Raw genomic sequence first — 20842 nt, forward strand, 5'->3', positions numbered from 1 at the left:
TTTATTAACAAAAAAAGTTCAAAATTATTCTTTGTCTCATCACATTTTTCCTATTATCTCCTTTGAACAGAATTAATTTTCTTAGAGAACTGAGAGAACAAAAGGCTACTATATTAGTAAAACTTATATTCTATGGAGCATCTATCTCTAATTAAGTAAGGTACTGTCAAAGACAAAAAGTTAAGTGAATGTCATTTTTTTTCTATTAATGGCTGAGTTCCCAGAATGATTCATATTTTAGCCTACGATATCATCCTTATTTAAGTGCTTCGACAGGCAAATAAACCCTTAGAGAAACAGAAGAAAATGAAAAGGGAAGTAGAAACAAGTCAAAAAAGTACCAGTCTAATTCAGGCTTTAGTATGAGTGTTGTATATTGTTTTCATTCAGAAGATCACTGTGATTTAAGTGACAATTTCAATAGTTTGAGAATTCTTTTTCTCTAACAGTGACATAAATGCTATGTGGAAAGCACCTGCTTTCATTTTCAGAGTACTTTAAGAAAGTTAATCCTGAGAAGGGATTCTGGGAGGTGGGAGGATAGAATGCTTTCTGTCTTCTCTCCCCTTCTGATTCCAATTTATCTACCTCTATTGAGCCAAGCAGCTTCTGAAGTCAGAAGGCCTACAGGAATGAGGGAGAATTTAGGCTCTGTGGGGGTCCCCATAGAGAGCTGGCGCAGGATTTTATCTTTGCTGCACCCAGTGTACCCACTTAGAGCCTGGGGAACGAGGCAGGAGAAGCCTTAGGTAAGGCCCAGAATGTGGCCGATCCTGGGAAGAGCACAGTCTGCAGAAATCTTCCCACCTCCCAGATTCATGTCATAAAATGTTAATTCCCAGGCAATAATGCAATACTAGTTAATTCCCACAAGGACTTTTTTTTTTTTTTTTTGGTTGTGTTGGGTCTTCGTTGCTGTGCACAGGCTTTCTCTAATTGTGGCGAGCGGGGGCTGCTCTTCATTGCAGTGGCTTCTCTTGTTGCAGAGCACGGGCTCTAGGCGTGCGGGCTTCAGTAGTTGTGGCTCGTGGCCTCCAAGGTGCAGGCTCAGTAGTTGTAGCACACGGGCTTAGTTGCTCCACGGCATGTGGGATCTTCCCGGACCAGGGATCGAACCCATGTCCCCTGCATTGGCAGGCAGATTCTTAACCACTGCACCACCAGCCACCAGGGAAGTCCTGAAATCCCACAAGGACTTTTAAGGGGAATTATTTAAGAATTTACTAAATATTTGATTAATTTCTTAGAGAGATAAAGAAGATTAGATATCTGAGAATAGGCAGGACAAGTCTGGAAGACATGTGGTAATGATGGTAGGGAGAGGTGGCCCACCTGACTCCACCTCAGAACATATTCTAAAACCACTGTAAATACAGTCGACATGATCCTAACACAGGAGTAGATAAACAGATCAGTGGAACAAAATAGAGCCTTTCCCAACCAGAATTTTCCACCTGAATCACAGAACACACAAAATGACTTGTCATTTCCTTGAGTTTTGCCTAGGATAGAACAGAACTAGTACCAATCTAGATGCTTTGGAGAGAAGCCCATTCATTATAGACAGTAAAGGTTATTAGGTATTAGGGTTTAATTCTCTTATTTACCTAGCTTGACACAGACTAGATAATTCAGAACTATAATATGGCAAAGGTAGAATTTCACCTTTATGAGAAAAGTTTTTGGTTTTTTGTAGTAGTGCAGGCACAACTGGCTAAACATTTGGGAGAAAATGAATTTGAACCCTTAGGTCACTTCACGTATGAAGTAAATTCCAGAAAAATTCAAAACTTTAAGAATGAAAACAAAAATCTTAGAAGGGGGCTTCCCTGGTGGCACAGTGGTTGAGAGTCCGCCTGCCGATGCAGGGGACACGGGTTTGTGCCCCGGTCCCGGGAGATCCCACATGCCGTGGAGCGGCTGGTCCCGTGAGCCATGGCTGCTGAGCCTGCGCATCCAGAGCCTGTGCTCCGCAACGGGAGAGGCCACAACAGTGAGAGGCCCGCGTACCGCTAAAAAAAAAAAAAAAAATCTTAGAAGAAAATCTTGGATTCTATATGTAAAAATGTGTGGACTGAGAATACCTTAAATAAATCAGAAGACCCAGAAATTTAGTTCAATACAAAAAAAATGGACAGATTATATCAATTGTAAAAGTCTTTTATTTGGCTTTTTAAAAAAAAGATAGATACTTTAAATACATTACGTCAATATACAGAAATTGATTTGAAAAAAATACTTGAAATACAAATGAAAAATATTTATGGCAACAATACACAGATGCGGTTCTAAACTAATAAAAAAAATCAAAACCCCAATAGAATAAAATAGCCAACGTTATGAATAAGTAATTCCTTTATGTGGAGTTCTGGAAAGGCAGCACTAATCTATAGTGATAGAAATCAGTCAGCGGTTTCCTGGGAAGTGAACGGGGCTTTCTTGTAAGTGGGCATGATGGAATTTTCTGAAGTAAAGTAAATGTTCTGTATCATAATGGAAATACATTGTCAAAGGTCTTTGAACTTTGTATTTAAAATGTGTGCATTTATATATGTAAACTATACCTCAGTAAAGTTGATTTTAAAACCATAGTTGATACCCTTCAATGGTAATATTTTAAAGTATGTTAGTACCTGTTGTAATTAGGGTAGGGCTGTTGGGCAAAAGGATGTTCTCAGACCTTTCTTGTAGAAAGGTGAATTTTTATAGCCTTTGTGGAAGCAACTTTGAAACATCTATTAAGGTAAAAATCATACCTCTCCATCCTGTGGTCCTATTTCACAGACTGTTCCATAGGAATAAAAGTCCCAGTATGTAAAAACATGTACGTGAATATGTTTGATGCAGAATTGTTCTTAGTGGCTAAAACCTGGGTACCAAATAAATGCCCATTAGTAGGTGAAGAGCAGATTAAATTGTGGAACATCTTTATTATATAGCTATTTAAAAGGATGGGTAAGAGCTATATCAGATGAAAGGATTTCCATGAGGTATTGTTAAAGGAGAAAAGTATGACACACATAAGAAAACCAAATAGGCTTATTTCATTTTTGAAAAGCAAATGCTCTAAAAACTATAATGTAAAGAAACATGTTTTAATGTATGTGCAAAGAAAAACATTCCAGATCATTAACATAGTTTACCTAATGTGAAGGGCAGGATGGGGTGGGAGAGGAGAGGAGGAATGGAGAGTTGAGCAAAAAAATAAAAAGGACTTAATTGGAAGACATCAAAACAATACACACACAGACAAAATAGCCTGTATTTGCAAGATTTCATGCATGTGCATAAACTAGGAGAAAATGTTAGGGTTTTATGTACTGACTTACAGAGATATTTGTAATATACATTCAAATTTTAGAAAGTATGTTACCAAGTAAAGTTTATAACACGATTATATTTTAGTAAATACGAGGTTCTCTGAAGATGAGTTCTTGTTAAATCTGAGTCAGAGCAACTGCCTTGTTTCCAGATTTCTTTCACTTTCTCTTGAGAAAGTTTCCAAAATATTTCTCTTGACTCTTAGGCTCCTTAAGTGGATATCCATTTATTTTAGAGTGTTAAGACCAATACAGAACAACAGTTGTGTAGTTCTCCTATTCCCTTCAGCGCCACCCTTTGGTCCTAACAGTTGGATGTTTCTGATGGTCAGATCTGCACAGACTGCAGAGTCCTTTTGCTACAGTGGTTGAGATAATGAGAATTGAATAGTTCTACCTCCTTGGGTTTGCCAGGATTCCACTTGGTTTTTCACTAGAGAAAATGCAAAGAAGCACATTCAGATCTCAGCTGGTGTCTTTCAGCCCTCCATTTTTTTGTTCTGGCTGTACATTTTATGCTTTTATTTCACTAACTCTGGAGGGTGAGTATATGTAGCTAAATTTGAGATGGGGCAAAGTAGTAGAGGTGTTGGTCTAGGAGAAACCCTGCATCTGTGGTCATCACTGGTTTAGATTTCTTTCAAATTATAATGTATACTTTTGTCACTGTTTGTGTTTTCTGTGGTCTTCTTCCTTATAACATAAAACTTTTTCACGGTCACATGAGGAGAAAGCAAGATTTGCTAAGTGAAAAGCTGTATCTTTTATTAAACTTTACTATTCCTCATCTTTGGAAAGCTATTGTTCTCCATGTGTGTCTTATATATCCCCATAAACGTCTGTGTGTTTGCTACAGGAAGCTCTAAGAGTGTTTTCATTCCCTTCATTTACCTTTACCAACATAAGACTTGATACAGGACCCCTTGACCCCATTATAATTGATTAAAACAGAATATTTGGAATACCTTGGGATACACACAAACGTGTGCATACACACATGTATACTTAAAATAACAGAGCATCCAGAGCAAGATTCACTAATACTGTAACCACCCCATCTCATACTTAAATGTAAAGCATCTTATAATATCAGCCTTGTTCAACAAGACACCCAGTTCAGGGCATCTTATCACATAAAATGTTTTTAAGTCCAACAAGACACCCAATTTGAGATCCAAATGATGCAAACAGTGTGGAATATCTGTATGATAAGCACTTCCAAAGATTATTTGTATCCCATTAAACTCATTTCAAGGTTCCTGAGAAGATTTAAAAATAAAATAGCTCCAACTCTTGATTAACAAAACAAAACAAAACAAAAATACTGAAGACTCCTATTCTAAGGATAATCTACCTGGTGTGATCAAGAAACCTTTAAATTACTAACGTAGCCTTCATACTTATGTGCTACAAACTAACCACCTTTTGAAAAGCATTTTGGTAAATCATATTTTCTACTCTTGAGGCATTGACTTTTTGCATGGCCAGACATTATTTATTTAGCTGTAAATAGTTAAATAATCATTTAAATTGAGTGGAAAAAATAACATGCACACGCAATAAATAATTACCCTTTTTTCATGGGGATTTTCTGGAGAATTTATGAAACTTAAAAGATGGAGAGAAACTAAGATGATGAACTGGCATTAATAAATGTTAATAGAACCAAGGTAAGTACAGGAGAGTTAAGGCAATCAGCATGGGAATATTTTTAATGTGAATTACTTAACTTTTAAAACTTGGAGGAAATTGTAATTATTCAAAACACTAATTTTTTAGAAATTAAAACATCTATTTTAATTTTTTCTTTTTCTTTTTTTGGTTTTAAACAGGCCATATACTCCTTTGAAAGGAGGATTCTCCAATGTATGGTTTGACAGATTTCAAATATCTAATGACTGCCCAGAACACCTTGAATCAATTGATGTAATGTGTCAGGTGCTTACAGATTTGATTGATGGTGAAGTAAAAAGTGGTATCAAGAAGAACAGAATATTACTAGGTAAGATCTTTAGGTGTTGATAATTTAAATATTTTTTTCACTTTTGTGTAATTCTATACATTGAATTTTACTTGGAACATTATTTCGAAGCACTTTGTGTATCATTTGACCTATTCACAGTTTCAGATAAACTTTACATATTAAGAATTTTAAGGGTAATAGAATTATAAGCAAAAACTCATAAAACTTTAACTGATTTTCTTTTTAATAATAACATACTTTAAGACTCCCATGGCGGTTAAAATTTTCTTTCTACTTTAATTTTCAATTAAGAGATTATTCATTCCAGTTTTTAAAACATTTTATTTTAATTAGCTTAAGTTTTATATGTTTAAACTACTATCGCCATAATTAAGATAAATTCGAGTACATAGTCAAAATATAACAGCAAATTCGTGAAAAAATTCGTAAACTCTTCAGAGTTAATACTGTAGGAATAAGGTGTTCATAAACTTTTGTTAAACATGTCTTTAGCAATCTCTCTTCCCAAGGGGATATAGCATGCCTTTATATAAGCTTTATTCTACTTACACCCCTTTCCTTTTCTGCAGTCATAAAATACATAAACCATTTTATAATACATACAAAAATAAGATAAACTGTATAGAATGTGAATGATACAGGATGGATTTTTGTTAAAGAGTTATTTCCAAATAACTACTTAATTTATAATGAGTTGTATTTAATGTTGAAATTATAAAGCAAATTAAGTATCTTCATCATGTTCTAAATAACATTAAAATGTACATTGAAATCCTGTGTAGACAGGACTTGGGCAAATTAATAAACTTCCTTTGTGTTTATTGAAGTACTAAACTATTCATTGAGTTGAGAAGCAATATGATATACTGGATGGAATACATTTTTCTGTCTTGGCTTCAGCATTCACTTTTGTTAGTTAAAAGCAGTGCGCCCTCCAGTGCAGTAACATCACCTTTCTGGGCCTCTGTTTCCTCATCAGTGTTTAACTCTATATTTCTATGTTTCTGTGTTTAACATCTGTGTCATAGAGATAAATACAGAACGTTATGGGAGTACTGGGAAGAGCATAGTGAAGGGGCACCAATTCAGTCTAGGGCATCATGAAACAGTTACAAGATAGAATTCAAAATATGTGAATGTGTAACAGATTCTGTCATTCAATGATTTAGCAAATATTTTCTAAGTTTCTAAGTACTGTGTGTCTGGCAGTAAGTTAGATGCTCAAAGAGACACACCGATAAATAGAACAGGAATGCCACAGTTGCTTACAACCTAGAAGAGCCCATGAGGTACTTAAAATGGTAACTGTAAGGCCAGCCAGCCTTGATGATTGCCCTAAAGCAATATAACTGACAGCTCTTCAAAGGGAATGATCATCTGTATGTATTTTTATTTCTCAGGACCCATCGCAATGCCTAGCACAGAGCTAAACATTTATAATGAGCAGCATGACCTGATCTGTAAATTGATGACTTAAGTAGTTAAGTATCACAGGAATTCAGATGAAAAGAGGTAATAAGTATTTGGGGCTATTAGAGGACAATTTAATAGGAAAGTATCAGAGGCATTTGAGATTTTGAGATGTGCAAATAAATAAAATTTTAACTATTATAGTGTAGAGGTCTAAACATAGAGAGTAATATGAATGGTAAATAGGAGTAAAAAAAAAATAGTGCTTGATTTTATCTGTCTGGATGTTAGATGGCTTTAGCAGAAAGTTTGTTGTCTGACTGGAAAATGCCTATTGATCTGATAGCTGGACTAACAACCTGAAGAGTATAATGGTATAGTGACCAAAATGGGTCGAATCTAAAGTCCACCACTGCCTAGCTGGTTCATCACTTAATTGCCTACACTGAATTTCTGCTACCTCATCTGCAAAGTGGGAATAATAATACTATAAAAATACTATTTTACTGGGATATGATGTTTGTAAAACAGTTGGCTCATTTTACACTCTCAATAAATACTTTCTGGTTCCCCTTTTATCCTTTATTCTGTAGGTAATTGAGGAGAGATGATTAAAGTATGTCTTTGAGTCATATAGTTAGAACTGTGCTTTAGGAAAATTAATCTGGCAGAAGGGGTAAGTGAAGAGATAACAATTTGGGTATGGGAAAACCAGTTACTGAATTTATGATTATAGGGTAATGAGATCCTGAAGTCACGTAATGACAGTGGGAAAACAAAATATTATTACTGTAAGAAATTGCTTTAAATTAAAATTATAAAATCTTCATACATAAAAACGTAGAAAATATACAAATCGTACTTCTAATGTATATGTGTTAAAGAACGTATCACGTTGAATTGTAATTGCTTGTCTCTTGCCCCATCCCTCCTTGCCCTTCCCTGTATCCATCAGTTACTTCATCTTATTCATCTTTGAAAAGAGGTTATGGATTGTTTTAAGGTCGGAGAGCTGATAAGAATTTTGAATCTGGGTTTACTTCATTTCAAAGCCCATGGTTCTTCCATTTAACTGAACGTTTGTAAAATTCTTAATACATCTTGTCAAATTCCTTTTGTGAAAAAACTGTACCAGTTGATACTTCTCCCACCTATATTTAGAATGTCCATCTTATTATACCTCACTGAATAATATTGTCTTGAAAAATATTTTCTAAAAATAAGTAAACAAAAGTGGTAATTAATATGCACTTAATTTGTTATTTTTCTTTTAATTCTGTTTATGTTTTGACACAAGAAAGCTATTTTTACTTGTCTATTTTTTTTCCAAATAATTTCTCAGTTTAAGAAGGTATTTCTCTAGAACTTGAATAAATATTCAAATAGGTGTTCTACTGGCTTTTCTATAATTTTTTAAATATTTAATTATTTGATTCATCTGGAATTTTTTTTAGTTTCTTTCTACCATATCATGGAAGGTTTTAATTATTTTCTGAAGTACCAAGAGAACCTTGTTAAAAGATGATCTTATTTATAAAGCAATCAGTAATGTAGTCGATGTTTTATCAAAGCTCCACTGAATTTTTAACAAAATTTCATTTTGGAAGGGTTATAAACTATTATATTATAAAATTATAAAATTTGAAATGTATTACAAAGTGCGTATAATAGGATATTTATATACACTTATGAATATAAAAATTGGGAAAGAAAAAAATGCTTTTTTAGAATTTGTGAGATGAGCTTATGAACTCCTATAAAGCCTCTTTCCTAGCTTGAGGTATGAAAGAGATGACAGAAGTGCAGATCCAAGGTTGTTGGTCCTTGTTACTTTACTTTTAGTTATTTAAGCAGTCAATGAAAATAAATCTTCACTTACATTTCTGTAGAGTTAAACAAGTGTGCCAAAATACACGTGATTCTTGACCTTTTATTATGACAAAACGTTACTTATACTACCTCCTTTTTCTTTACATGGATTAGCTATTGATGCATAGAGGAAATAGCATTCTAGTCCTATAGGGATTTTCTCTTGTAGTTGTTTTTTATTTTTTTGTCTTATTGATCTAACTGAACTTCTCACTTATTTGAAAACATGGCACATGAAGCAAAATATCATTATGTATTCAAATATTTGTACATGCATTTCTTGAGTTGTGAATATCATAATTGCAAATGCATGAATGCAACTGACAGCAGTATAACATGGTTAAGAACCTGGGCTCTGGACTCAGACTGCAGGTTTCTAATCCTAGATTCACTATTTTGTAGGTATATGAGTTTCCTTAACCTCTGTGTGTGGATGATAATAATAGTACTTATCTTACAGAGGTGTGATGATTCAGTTAGTCAATTCATGTGAAACACTTAGAAATATGCCTGGCGGGTAATGTTGAAGAAATTTTCTTGCTGTTATTAAACACTCTCTATACCACCTTCCCCATGGTCTCTCCAGACAACAGAAAGGCCGTACTGGACCAGTGCTGCCTGTGGAGACTCAGGGAGCTCATTGTTCCTTCCCTACCAGCTGTTTTCTTTCCTCAGTAGTATACGTGCTGTACTTCCCTCTTTCTTTTTCATTGCTCATAGATTCTTTAAACAGAAGTTACTGCTTTATATTTTTCTACTGGTTTAATCCTTTTGTCAAGTGTCTATTATAGAACATTTTAAATTAAGTAAGATTTAAATGATATTTATAACATTTTAATGAAGGAGGGATCCAGTGGGATGTCAAAGCAAAGTGCATTTGAGATGCTAGACACACATATACAAACAACATAGGTTACTTTAAAAAATTAATTATAAGAGGAAAAACTAGAAAAATTAGAAGATTAGAAAGGAAGGGGACTTCTCTGGTGGAGCAGTGGTTAAGAATCTGCCTGCCAGTGCAGGGAACACGGGTTCGAGCCCTGGTCTGGGAAGATCCCACATGCTGCGGAGCAACTAAGCCCGTGTGCCACAACTACTGAGCCTGTGCTCTAGAGCCCACGAGCCACAACTACTGAGCCCGCATGCCACAACTACCCACACACCTAGAGCCCGTGCTCTGCAACAAGAGAAGCCACCACAATGAGAAGCCCACGCACCGCAACGAAGAGTAGCCCCCGCTCGCCACAACTAGAGAAAGCCCGCAGGCAGCAGTGAAGACGCAATACAGCCAAACATAAATAATTTTTTTTTAAAAAAAGGAAAAAATAGAGATAATAGTACAAAATTGTTACCCTTGTTGATTTTGTTTAATATGTGATAAAATTTCAGATTTAATATCACACATTGTGTCCTCATGGAACTCTTTTCTCTGAGATTGTAATTTTAACCAATATAGCTTTGTAAACAAAACTATTCTCTATATTTGTGTAGGTGGCAGCCTATTCTTTTTCTGTGGTTTTATTTTGATTAGTGATATTTTATTATATTAAACTTAGTTTAAAAACAATGTTTTTATAGAGTATGATATACCACCTTTTCTAGGTAGTTTACACAGCTTAGTCAGGTCAAAAATGAAACTTCTCATACTAAATTTAATTTCCAAATTGTTAATAAAACTTAAGTGCTGGAGTACCAAAAACTATCAAAAGCTTTACAGTATAATGAGGGAGATAACAGAAGTAAAGTGTTCTAAAGAACAAGTCGATTTTGGGGGGAGCTAGGAACTGCTTCTTAGAAGAGATCATCTCCAATTGAGTTTTAAAGAATGAGTGAGAATATGACTGGTAAACAAATAGGGAAACACAGTCATGAAAGAAAACAAGGGACACATTAAAATCTCTCAGGGACTACTAGTTTGATATGCGCTTCAACCCCTAGGATTATTGAATTATATACAGAGAATGACATGATCAGATGAGCATTTTAAAAAGATTACACTGACAACACTGTGGAGGCTGGCTAGTCTGAAGTCCGGGGGAATAGGAAGATGGCAAATGCAATAGATCCAGTAGAATGATGAAAGACCAACACGTATAGTGTTTCACGACTTTGGAAACAAAGGATGAGTAAGATTACACTAAAGAACATTGCAGTCAACTGTGAGTTTAGCTAAGAAAAATCCTTTGTTTTCTTGTTTTCAACAATGGAAATATATTTCTTTCTTAATGGAAAGAATAAACTTTGGTTAGAAAGGAGGAACTGGGCAAAAGCTTTAAATGTGTTCCTTGGAGACATTTGTGAATCCTTACTATGCATATTAAGAAGATCAGATACAAGAAAGTTTATTTATTTTTATATAATAATACCACACATGATTCTACAGAGGGTATGGTAAAAATTAGGGGAAACACAGGCAATAAAATAGCGACTTTTAAATTACTTTCTGAATTTGGCAACATAGCTATTGTTAAAACCTGGATTCAGATTCTGTATTCTGAGAAAATTATTAAGAATATAGTTTAACACTATAATGTGTTTAAATTATACACATTTTTTCATATACAGTATCTTTCTTGACCCTTGTAATAGGTGAAGTAGGAAATTATTATTCTCATTTCAGATAAGAAGAAACTAAAGTTCAAAGAGACTGCTGGCTAAAATAGAGTTGGGACTAGAACCCAGATCCTATGCATTGACTTAGGAACTTTGTACCATAATGAGATTCCTTTTTCTAACCACTAGGTGGTGATAATTTGTTGTTAAGAGAAAACTGACATAATTTAGATTTAACTTTGATCTAGGATGTATAGAACCTGACAAATGATAATGACCAGATTATTGGTATAGTTTTTCATGTTCTCTGATAATATTATCAGAATTTTGAAGCAGGGATAATCAAGTGCTTCTGGAATTACACCTGAATAATTTACATGGATGCTCTACATACCCATTATGATGCTCTAAATACCCATCATGAGGAAAGCGGTTAAGGGAGTAATGGTCTGTTAATACAACTGACTATTATGTAACCATTATATACTATATACATACATTTAGAAGGTACTTAGTATACTTAGTATGTGTTCAAGGAGTAAAAAAATAATTATGGAATTTTGTAATTCTGTTTAAAGACATTCAAATCAGTATTACATGAAAGTAAGGTATAAAATTGTACATATAGAGTGAGTTTAACTGTTAAAATGAATTTTTAAAAACATGTCAAAATTATATGTGAGTAGTGAGATTTTGGATAACGCATTTTCTTTATTTTTGTGTGGTGGAAATACTTTACACAGTGGGCATATATTCACATATTAATTTTATAATAAGATTTAAAATTAAAATGAAGGGGTAGTTGCAGTTACCAAGATGAAACCTAGCTCCACAATTTCCAGACTGACTTTCCTGACATTATATAAGTTTCTTTTGAAGCTCTTGGAGGGAAAACTGGAGAATGATAGCATCCTTCTACTTTCTTTTAACATATATATTTATCTTAAATAATGTACGTTTCTTCAGCAACAACTATCAGAACTTTTAAGGCTTGGGACTGCTGTTTTAATAGCTTTCCATAGAAGATGATAAATATTTTGTTTACCCTGCCAATTTTATATGAGAGAAAATATACAAATATGGTGGGCATAATTTATATATTCCCAAATTTTTGAGACTTTATCACAGTTCATTCTGAAAAATAATTATATATAAAGTGGAAAAATTGTTGCAATTTGGTTGGAGGGTGGATTTTATTCCATTTTTAAAATCCCATTCAATTGACGGTAAACTTGAATTGTAAGTTCCCTGCCTCCCCCCCACAACCCCACCCCCGGACTTTGTTTTCAGATAGATTAGCTTAGTTTTCCCAGTACAGTTTTTGTACATTATTACTGTTTTATTTAATTTAAAGAGTTCATAAAAACTAGGTTATTTTTTTAACATGTTTTTTATTCAGCCTATTAATCTTAAATGTATGTTGAAATGTTAACTTTGACATTTTAATGCTTCACCAGCGACTATAAATATACATCATAACTATTACCTACAATGAGTTTACTCATTGGTATTTACTTACTGAGCAGTATATTTTATATTGCATTTTAAACACTTAGATGAAAATTGAAATAACTAGTCTTTTGTGTTAAATTTTCTTCCATTAGAAAAAAGTACATAAAGTCCCTTTCACACCGGTGTCCGCAACATTAAAGGTGACTGTATTGTCAAAGATCGCTGGTGAGGAATTGCAGGCTACCTCACGAGATTATAAATGGACAAGGAACTTAGATTGAATCTTAAAATAATGAGTTTTCAACGAGTACATTTTTCTTCATTATAAATTAGGAGAATTGAATATGAGGTTAAATGTCTCAAGGATACCTTTGTTCATAATGGCATTTCATACGTGGGAAAGTGTTTTCTTTCTTAGTTTTGTTGCTGTTCTTGTTGCTGTTCTTGCTGTGAGGCTGGTCCCCCCGAGAGGCTCGGAAATCCCATAAAGTGATTAAGTTACCCTAGTCAATAAAAGCGCAGTGATGGGGTGGGTGCATTTAATGCGTAAAAATTTTCTCAGTAGGTGTGCTTTTATAATAATTTTTAAATATGTTTTTGCTCACTGGTCTATTTTTATTCACATTTTATCTTTGTATTATTTTTAAAAAATCTTTATCACATTAAAAGATCACATTTAATGATATTAGCCACATTATGTTTTTATGGAACATTAATTTCATTTTGCTCCATTTATGAAATTTAAAGCTTTTTTTCCATCATTGGTGCAGCTTAGATTATCTAGAACTTCATTGTCCCATATGATAACCCCTAGCCACATGTATTTAAACTCAAATTTTAACTAGGTAAAATTAAAGTAAATGTTTAATTCCTCAGTCATACTAGTCCCATTTAATATGTTACTTAGGTACATTTGGCAAAAAATATAACTCAAGCTCTTGAATTTCTCCAAGAAATAAAAACTGTGTTCCTACAGCCTTGTTATCTCTAACATATGGATTTCTTTTAAATCATGAGATGTCTTTTAACTCTCAGTCATGCTGGGGAATATCACACCGAGTCTCTAAGCTGAAGCTGGGCCATCCTCTCTGCTATGTCACGGTCAGGTACCTACCTCCATATTCTGTGTTGTGTCGGTTTTCGCCTTTGAACAGAAGGGTCCAGGTATTTTAACCTGCATATCTCTGGTGACTGGTGTCACTCCAGTGACAGTGTTTGGCACATAAAAGACAATAAAAGTTTGTCAAGTGAATATTTTTTCCCCAAACTCTTTTTTAAAAGGACATATGGGTACATACATTTGAATTATACCATCACAAGTCAGTTTTCAAAATAATATTATAATACGAATATGTTTTATCTTTCTCACCAAATTTTTGATCATCCTTCCTAATTCAGAGATCACTAAGCATCTATTATATGGCAAACTCTAGAAATATAATCCTCATGGAGCTTGTAGCTTGGCAAGTAAGACAGAAAGGTGCATGTTATTAATTGTAGCTGCAGTGTGAGGACTCCTATAAGTATAAACAAAATGTAAGTAGACACTAGAAGTTTAAATAAATAACACTTGTGCTGTGACTCATATTTTGAAATATAATAAATATTTTTACTTGATGACCAAAATTTATTTTTCAATTCTAGCTCCTTTTATAACAAATTATTTTACCAGTGATGGCATAGATAGAACAGTGTTATTTACTCATAGCAGGTTTTTTTCCATGAGATCTAAAGTAGGCTAAATTTCTCTTTAGCATTGTATCTCTTTTAGATCTCCAAATATTTATGGAAGATTGGCATAGCTATATCTTGTTCTAAATTATCGTACATATATTCTGCTTTTTCTGATAAGTGAATTTTTGCTTCTTTTAGGAGGATTTTCTATGGGAGGGTGCATGGCAATGCATTTAGCATACAGAAATCATCAAGATGTGGCAGGAGTATTTGCTCTTTCTAGTTTTCTGAATAAGACATCTGCTGTTTACCAGGTAAGTTCCAGATTTTAAAAACAAAACAGAAAAAAAAAATGAGACAGTCACACATTGAAACTAAAACAACATTGATAATTACACAATAACAATTGATTCACAGAGCATTCCTGGGAATTCAAATTACTTATATTGATAAATTCCAGCTGGTCATTCATGTTTAGGAAGTGCCTTGTACAGAGATTATTGTTAAGCAAAGTGTCAAAGAGAAAAGGATAAAAAATATGTGTATGCTATATATGTATCCTGCATACATATTAAAAATATAGATGATTACAACTAGGTTTGCTTATTATGTCATGAACATAATCACACCAAAGAATCAGTTACATGGCTGATACCTATTTTTCAGCAATATCCTGACTTATGAGTATGGCATATTATAGTGCTGCAGCCTCATTACAAGAAGTAGAACCAGTAGGTATGGAAATGAAAACAAGAATGCTTTTTTTTCCTTGATTGTACCTAAGCTCTGTGTTCCTCCCTCTTTCCACTCCATGTGAAGAGGTTTGTCTTCCCAAGACACAAGGTTTCTTCGGGAAATGCTTTGACCACTTTTGAGACAGTCCTCTACAGAGTAAATTCAGATCACGTACAACTGCAGCTCCAGTGGTGCCAGCAACCAGCTAAGCTCCTGGTCCTGGCCCATCAATATATACCTCAGAGAGCTCTACCACTGCCTCTTTTTCCCCTTTAAATATTGAAGCTTTGGTTAAATTGGAGTTTTTCTGCCCCCTCTGATTTCTAAGAATAATGTTCTTAAATGAATTTCTTAAACTTCTCCATTTTTATGTTCTCTTCTCTAGGCTCTTCAGAAAAGTGATGGTGTCCTCCCTGAATTATTTCAGTGTCATGGTACCGCAGATGAGTTAGTTCTTCATTCTTGGGGTGAAGAGACAAACTCAGTGTTAAAATCTCTAGGAGTGAGGACAAAGTTTCATAGTTTCCCAGGTGTTTACCATGAGTTAAGCAAAGCTGAGCTAGAAAAACTGAAGTCATGGATTCTTACAAAGCTACCAGACTGAATGAGTCAAGATTGATTTGTTAATATATAAGTAATGTCTTTATAAAAAGTGATTTTTACTGCCAAAATCTAATTTGATAAACAATAATCAAAGTATTAAAAATATCAGCAGTTTACTGACTTATTAGTTATTGAAATGCTTAGCACCATAGAGAGTAGTATAATCTTATTAATGGTTAACGTTAATTTAGGCAAACGTCTGTGTATTATTTGGCAGATACATTTTTATAAATATTTGAAGGCCTTGTAAGTAAGTAAATATTGAAATATTAGAAAGTAATTAAACTAGCTTAAATAAAGGCAGTGAGAAACCAGGAAAAGTTTTAACATGATATTATTTTATCTTTGTTATCACTTTCTTTAAATTGCCTTTCCAGAGATATTCATGCTCGTGTAGTTTTTGACAGAATAACATTAGTACCCCACATTTATAGAGTAGTTTCCCGTTACCTCACCTGACCATCACAAGAGCTTGATGAAGTAGACTGAGTAGTTGTTACTGGTATTTTATAATAGGGTTAGAAGGATTGAAAACTTTCCCAAAGCCTCAAGAGTAAAAACTAGAATCCAGACCTTCTGGTCCCAGTGGAGCTCCCTTTCTCTGAGACCAAATTGCTGCTCTGCTCCAGTCCTAGGGTTTCGGTTGCTCTTCAGATCCTTGTCAGCACTCAGTATGGCCAGCCTTTTCAGTTTTATCCATTCTAGTGGGTATACAGTGGTAACACTTTGTGGTTTTAATCTGCATTTTCCTAACCTAATGATGTTAAGCAATTTCTATATGCTTATTTGTGATCTGTATAAATTCTGATGATATCTCTATTCAGATCTTTTGCCCATTTTTTATTAGGGCATTGTAAGAGCTTGCATTGTAAGAGCTGTTTATATATGCTGGATAGAAATCCTTTGTTAGCCAGATGTTTTACCTTTTTTTTTTTCTTAGTCTGTGGCTTGCCTTATTTTCTTTACAGTGTAATTCAAAAGAGCAGAAGTTTTTAATTTGATGACGTCCAGTTTATTCATTTTTTTCATTTATACTTTGTGCTTTTGATGTCATATTTAAGCAATCTTAAGAAATCCTAGGTCACTAAGATTTTCTCTTATATTTTCTTCAACTAATACACTCCTTTAGTGCTATAAATCTTCCCGCAAGTATTATATTAGTAACATCCCACGATCTTTTATATTTTGTGTTTTCATTTTCATTCAGGTCAAATCTTTCTAAATTCCCTTTTGATTTCTTCTTTAACCCTTGGGTTACTTAAAATTGTGTTATTTTGTTTCAGTATATTGGGAATTTTCTAGAGATCTTTGCTATTGATTTCTAAGTTAATTCCATTGTGGGTCAAGAGAGCATACTTTGTATGGCTTGAAACCTTTTAAATTTATTGTGACTTGTTTTATAGCCCAGAAGATGGTCTATCTTGGTAAATGTTTTGTGTGCACTTTAGAAAAATATGTATGATGCTAGTGTTGGGTGGAGTGTTCTCTACATACCAGTCAGATCAAGTTGGTTGATATCCTTGTTTAAATCTACTATATCCTTGCTGATTTTCTGCCTGCTTGTTTTATAAATTATTGAGAGGGGAATATTGAAAGTTCCAAGTATAACTGAATTTGTTTCACTTTGCCATTCCCTCAGTTTTCGCTTCATGTACTATGAGGCTCCATTATTAGATGCGTCAACATGTAGGACTATTATGTTCCCCTGATGAACTGGCCTCTTCTTCTTTATGAAATGATCATCTCTATCCGTGATAGATTTTTTTGCTCTGATATACTCATTGTGTGATATTGATATAGTCCTTCCAGCTCCCTTTAGACTAGCATCTTTTTCCATACTTCTCTTTTAACCTATTTGTGTCTTTATCTGTAAAGAGCAATGCCATCAGGCAGAACACAGTTAGGCCTTCCTTTTCTATCCAGTATGGTCATCCCTGCTTTTTAATTGATTATTTAGAACATTTTAATGTGATTGTTGGCATGTTTGGATTTCAAGCTACCATCTTAACTGTTTATTTTCTCTATATTCCATCTCTTCTTCTTTGCTCCCTTATTCCTCTCTTTCTACTCCCCCTTTTTTTCTTGGATTATGTGTTCTTTTGCTGGCTTCTTAGTTATGATACTTTGTACTTTTATTTTAATGATTACTTTAGGGTTTATAGCATATAATTTTTATAAACTTTTTTAAATTTTGAAATAATTACAAGCTCACAGGAAGTGTTAAAGGTAGTACAGAGGAGCCCCATGTACCCTGCGCCCAATGGTTACATCTTACGTAACTATAGTATAATGTCAAAACCAGGAAACTGACATTGGTACAATGTGTGTGTATAGTTATATGCCATTTTTTCACATGGCTGCATGGATTCATGTATCCACCACTACAATCAATATGCAGAACTGTTCCATCACCACAAAGATGCCCATTGTGCTGCCTATAGTCATATCCATCCCTTCCTCTGTCACCATCTAACCCATAACAACCACTGATTTGTACTCCATCTCTATAACTGGACATTGTGAGAATGTTATAGAAGTAGAACTATACAGTATGTGACATTTTGAGATTGACTTTTTTCACTCCATCCAAATTGTTGCAACCATCAATAGTTTACTTCTTTTTATTGCTGAGTAGTATGCCATGACATGAATGTATTCAGTATTATAGTTTGTTAAACTGTTCTCCAATTAAAACACAGTTTTTTTGGCTATTACGAAATAAAGCTGCCTTGAACACTCTTGTATAGATTTTTGTCTAGACGTAATTTTTTTTCTCTCTGGGATAAATACCCAAGAGAGTGATTCCTGGGTTGTATAATAAGTGTATGTTTAAGAAACTACCAGACTTTTCCAGAGTAGCTGTGCCATCTTATATTCCTGCCAGCAAGGCAGGAGAGATAAATATTCTCTGCATCCTCATCAGCATTTTGTAGTTTCACTATTTTTTTTTTTATTTTAGCTGTTCTAATAGGTATATCATGAAATCTCGTTGTGGTCAAAATGTGCATTCCCTAATGGCTAGTGATTTTGAGCCTATTTTCATAAGCTTATTTGCCATCTCTATATCCTATTTGGTAGATGTTTCTTCATGTCTTTTGCCCATGATCAAATTGGATTTTCTTTTTTGTTTGCGTTAACTGTTGAGTTTTGAAAGTTTCTTTTAATATCTTCTAGATGTGAGTCTTTTGTTAGTTATATAGTTTTCAAATATTTTTTCACTGTCTGTAGCTTGTCTTTGCAACTTCTTAGGTCCTTTTATGCAAAAGTTCTAAATTTTAATGAAGTCCAGTTTACTGACTTTTTCTTTCATGGATTATGCTTTTGGTGTTAGTGAGCTATTGTGAGTTAATTTTTGTATAAGTTGTGAGATTTAGGTTGACATTCATTTTATGTTTTTGCCTATAGATACCAAGTTGCCCAGCACTGTTTGGTGAAAAAACTATCCTTCCTCCATTGAATTATTTTTGTACGTTTATCAAAAATCAGTTGTCTGTTGCTTGTGTGTCTGTTTCTTGTTTATCTGTTCTGTTCCATTGATCTCTGTGTCTGTCCACATAACGTTAATTACTATAGTTATGTAATTCTTGCAGTCAGGTACAGTTAATTCTTCCTAATTTATTCTCTTTTTCAAAATTGTATTAGCTATTTTAGTTCCTTTCCTTTCCATATAAATTTTAAAATACACTAATCTATATCCACCCAAGAAATCTTGCTGGAATTTTGAAAGGAAGTGTGTTAAATTTGTATAACAATTTAGAGAGAATTGACATCCTTTCCATATTGAATCTTCCAATTCATGAACATGATATATTACTCCACTTATTTAGGTCTTCTGTAGTTTCTTTCATTATTTTTTTGTAGCATTTAACACACAAGTTCTGTACATGTTTTGTTAGATTTGTACCTGAGTATTTTTTGAGGAATTATAAATGGTACTGTATTATTAAATACAGTTTCCCTGTGTACATTGCTAGCTTATTGAAATACAGTTGTTTTTTGTGTGGGTGTCTTATATCATATGATCTTGTTTAGGTCAGTTACTAATTCTAGGAGGTTTTCTGTAAATTCCTTGGGATTTTCTACAAAGAAAATGTCACTTGCAAATTGGAAGCAATTTATTTGTTCCTTTCCAAATGAAGTCCTTGTATTTCCTTTTCATTGCTTATTACACTGGCTAGAACTTCCAGCACCATGCTGGATGAGAACAGTGAGAGCAGACATCCTTGTCTTGTTCCCAGCCTTAGGGGGAAAGCATTCAGTCTTTCATTAGTAAATATGTTAGCTGTAGGGTTTTTTGTAGATGTTCTTTATCAAGTCAATGAAACTCCTCTCTATTCCTAGTTTTCTAAGAGTTTTTATCATGAATGGTTGTTGAATTTTATCAAATGCTTTTTCCACAACAAGGGATAAAATTATGTATAATTATTAATGATATAATTTATTATTATATTATAGTTATTAATAATATAAGATTATTCTCTTTAGCCTGTTAATAATATGTTCTTCTATATCTGGTATGTGTTTTTACTCTTGCTGTTTTTAAGAGTTTCTCTTGTCACTGATATTGAGCAATTTGATTATGACATATATTGGTTGGTATAGTTTTTCATGTTTCTTATCCCAGGGGTTCCTGCTAATCTTTCTAGGTGGTTCTTTCTGGCCCCAGATAGTTTTCTCTGTGAATACTCCAGGTGGACCATCTCTAGATCTCTGGAGTTCTGTCTCTGTGAAACTTACTCTTCTCTGGCACTCTGTCCTCTCAATTCTAGCCAACATCATCTACTCAGACTCTTAGCTCTGCATGTCAACTCAGGGAGTCCACCAGGCTCTGCATGGATTTCTCCTCTCTGTTCTGCAGTCTGGGAACTCTCTCAAGGCAGTAAGCTCGGGACATTATAAGGCTCACCGTGTTTCCTTTCTTTCTCTCAGTGATCACTATCCTTCATTGCCTGATGTATGCTGCTTTGAAAAACATTATCTCCAGTACTTTGCCTTTGTTTGTTTGTTTTGTTTTTGTTTTCTGTTTGTTTCAGGTGAAAGAATCCATCTAGTCCCTGTTTATTAATAACATTATGTCTGAATGCTAAATTATCCTTTAAAGAGATTTTTTAAAGTTCTTTAAAGTCTTTTATATTTACCCATATTCTTTCCTTTTCTAATGTTCTTCATTCCTTAATATAGCTTCAGATTTTCATATGGTATCATTTTCCTTCTGCCTGAAATACATTAACATTTATGACAG

At 33.9% G+C, this 20842-nt stretch overlaps 1 protein-coding gene across 1 annotated transcript in view; it reads left to right on the forward strand.

The window, feature by feature from the left end:
- Positions 1-20597, forward strand: part of LYPLAL1 (lysophospholipase like 1) — a 34353-nt gene extending 13756 nt beyond the window's left edge. Inside the window, exons 3-5 of the mRNA XM_022579245.2 lie at positions 5153-5322; positions 14461-14576; positions 15383-20597. Of these exons, the coding sequence (XP_022434953.1) occupies positions 5153-5322; positions 14461-14576; positions 15383-15601 (505 nt within the window). The 3' untranslated portion in view covers positions 15602-20597. The remainder of the gene's footprint in view (positions 1-5152; positions 5323-14460; positions 14577-15382) is intronic.
- Positions 20598-20842: the final 245 nt, after the last annotated feature.

The sequence above is a fragment of the Delphinapterus leucas genome, chromosome 1, assembly GCF_059928025.1.
Source record: "Delphinapterus leucas isolate spDelLeu-1000000601 "Yukka" chromosome 1, BTC_Dleu_Yukka2, whole genome shotgun sequence".
Taxonomy (NCBI): domain Eukaryota; kingdom Metazoa; phylum Chordata; class Mammalia; order Artiodactyla; family Monodontidae; genus Delphinapterus; species Delphinapterus leucas.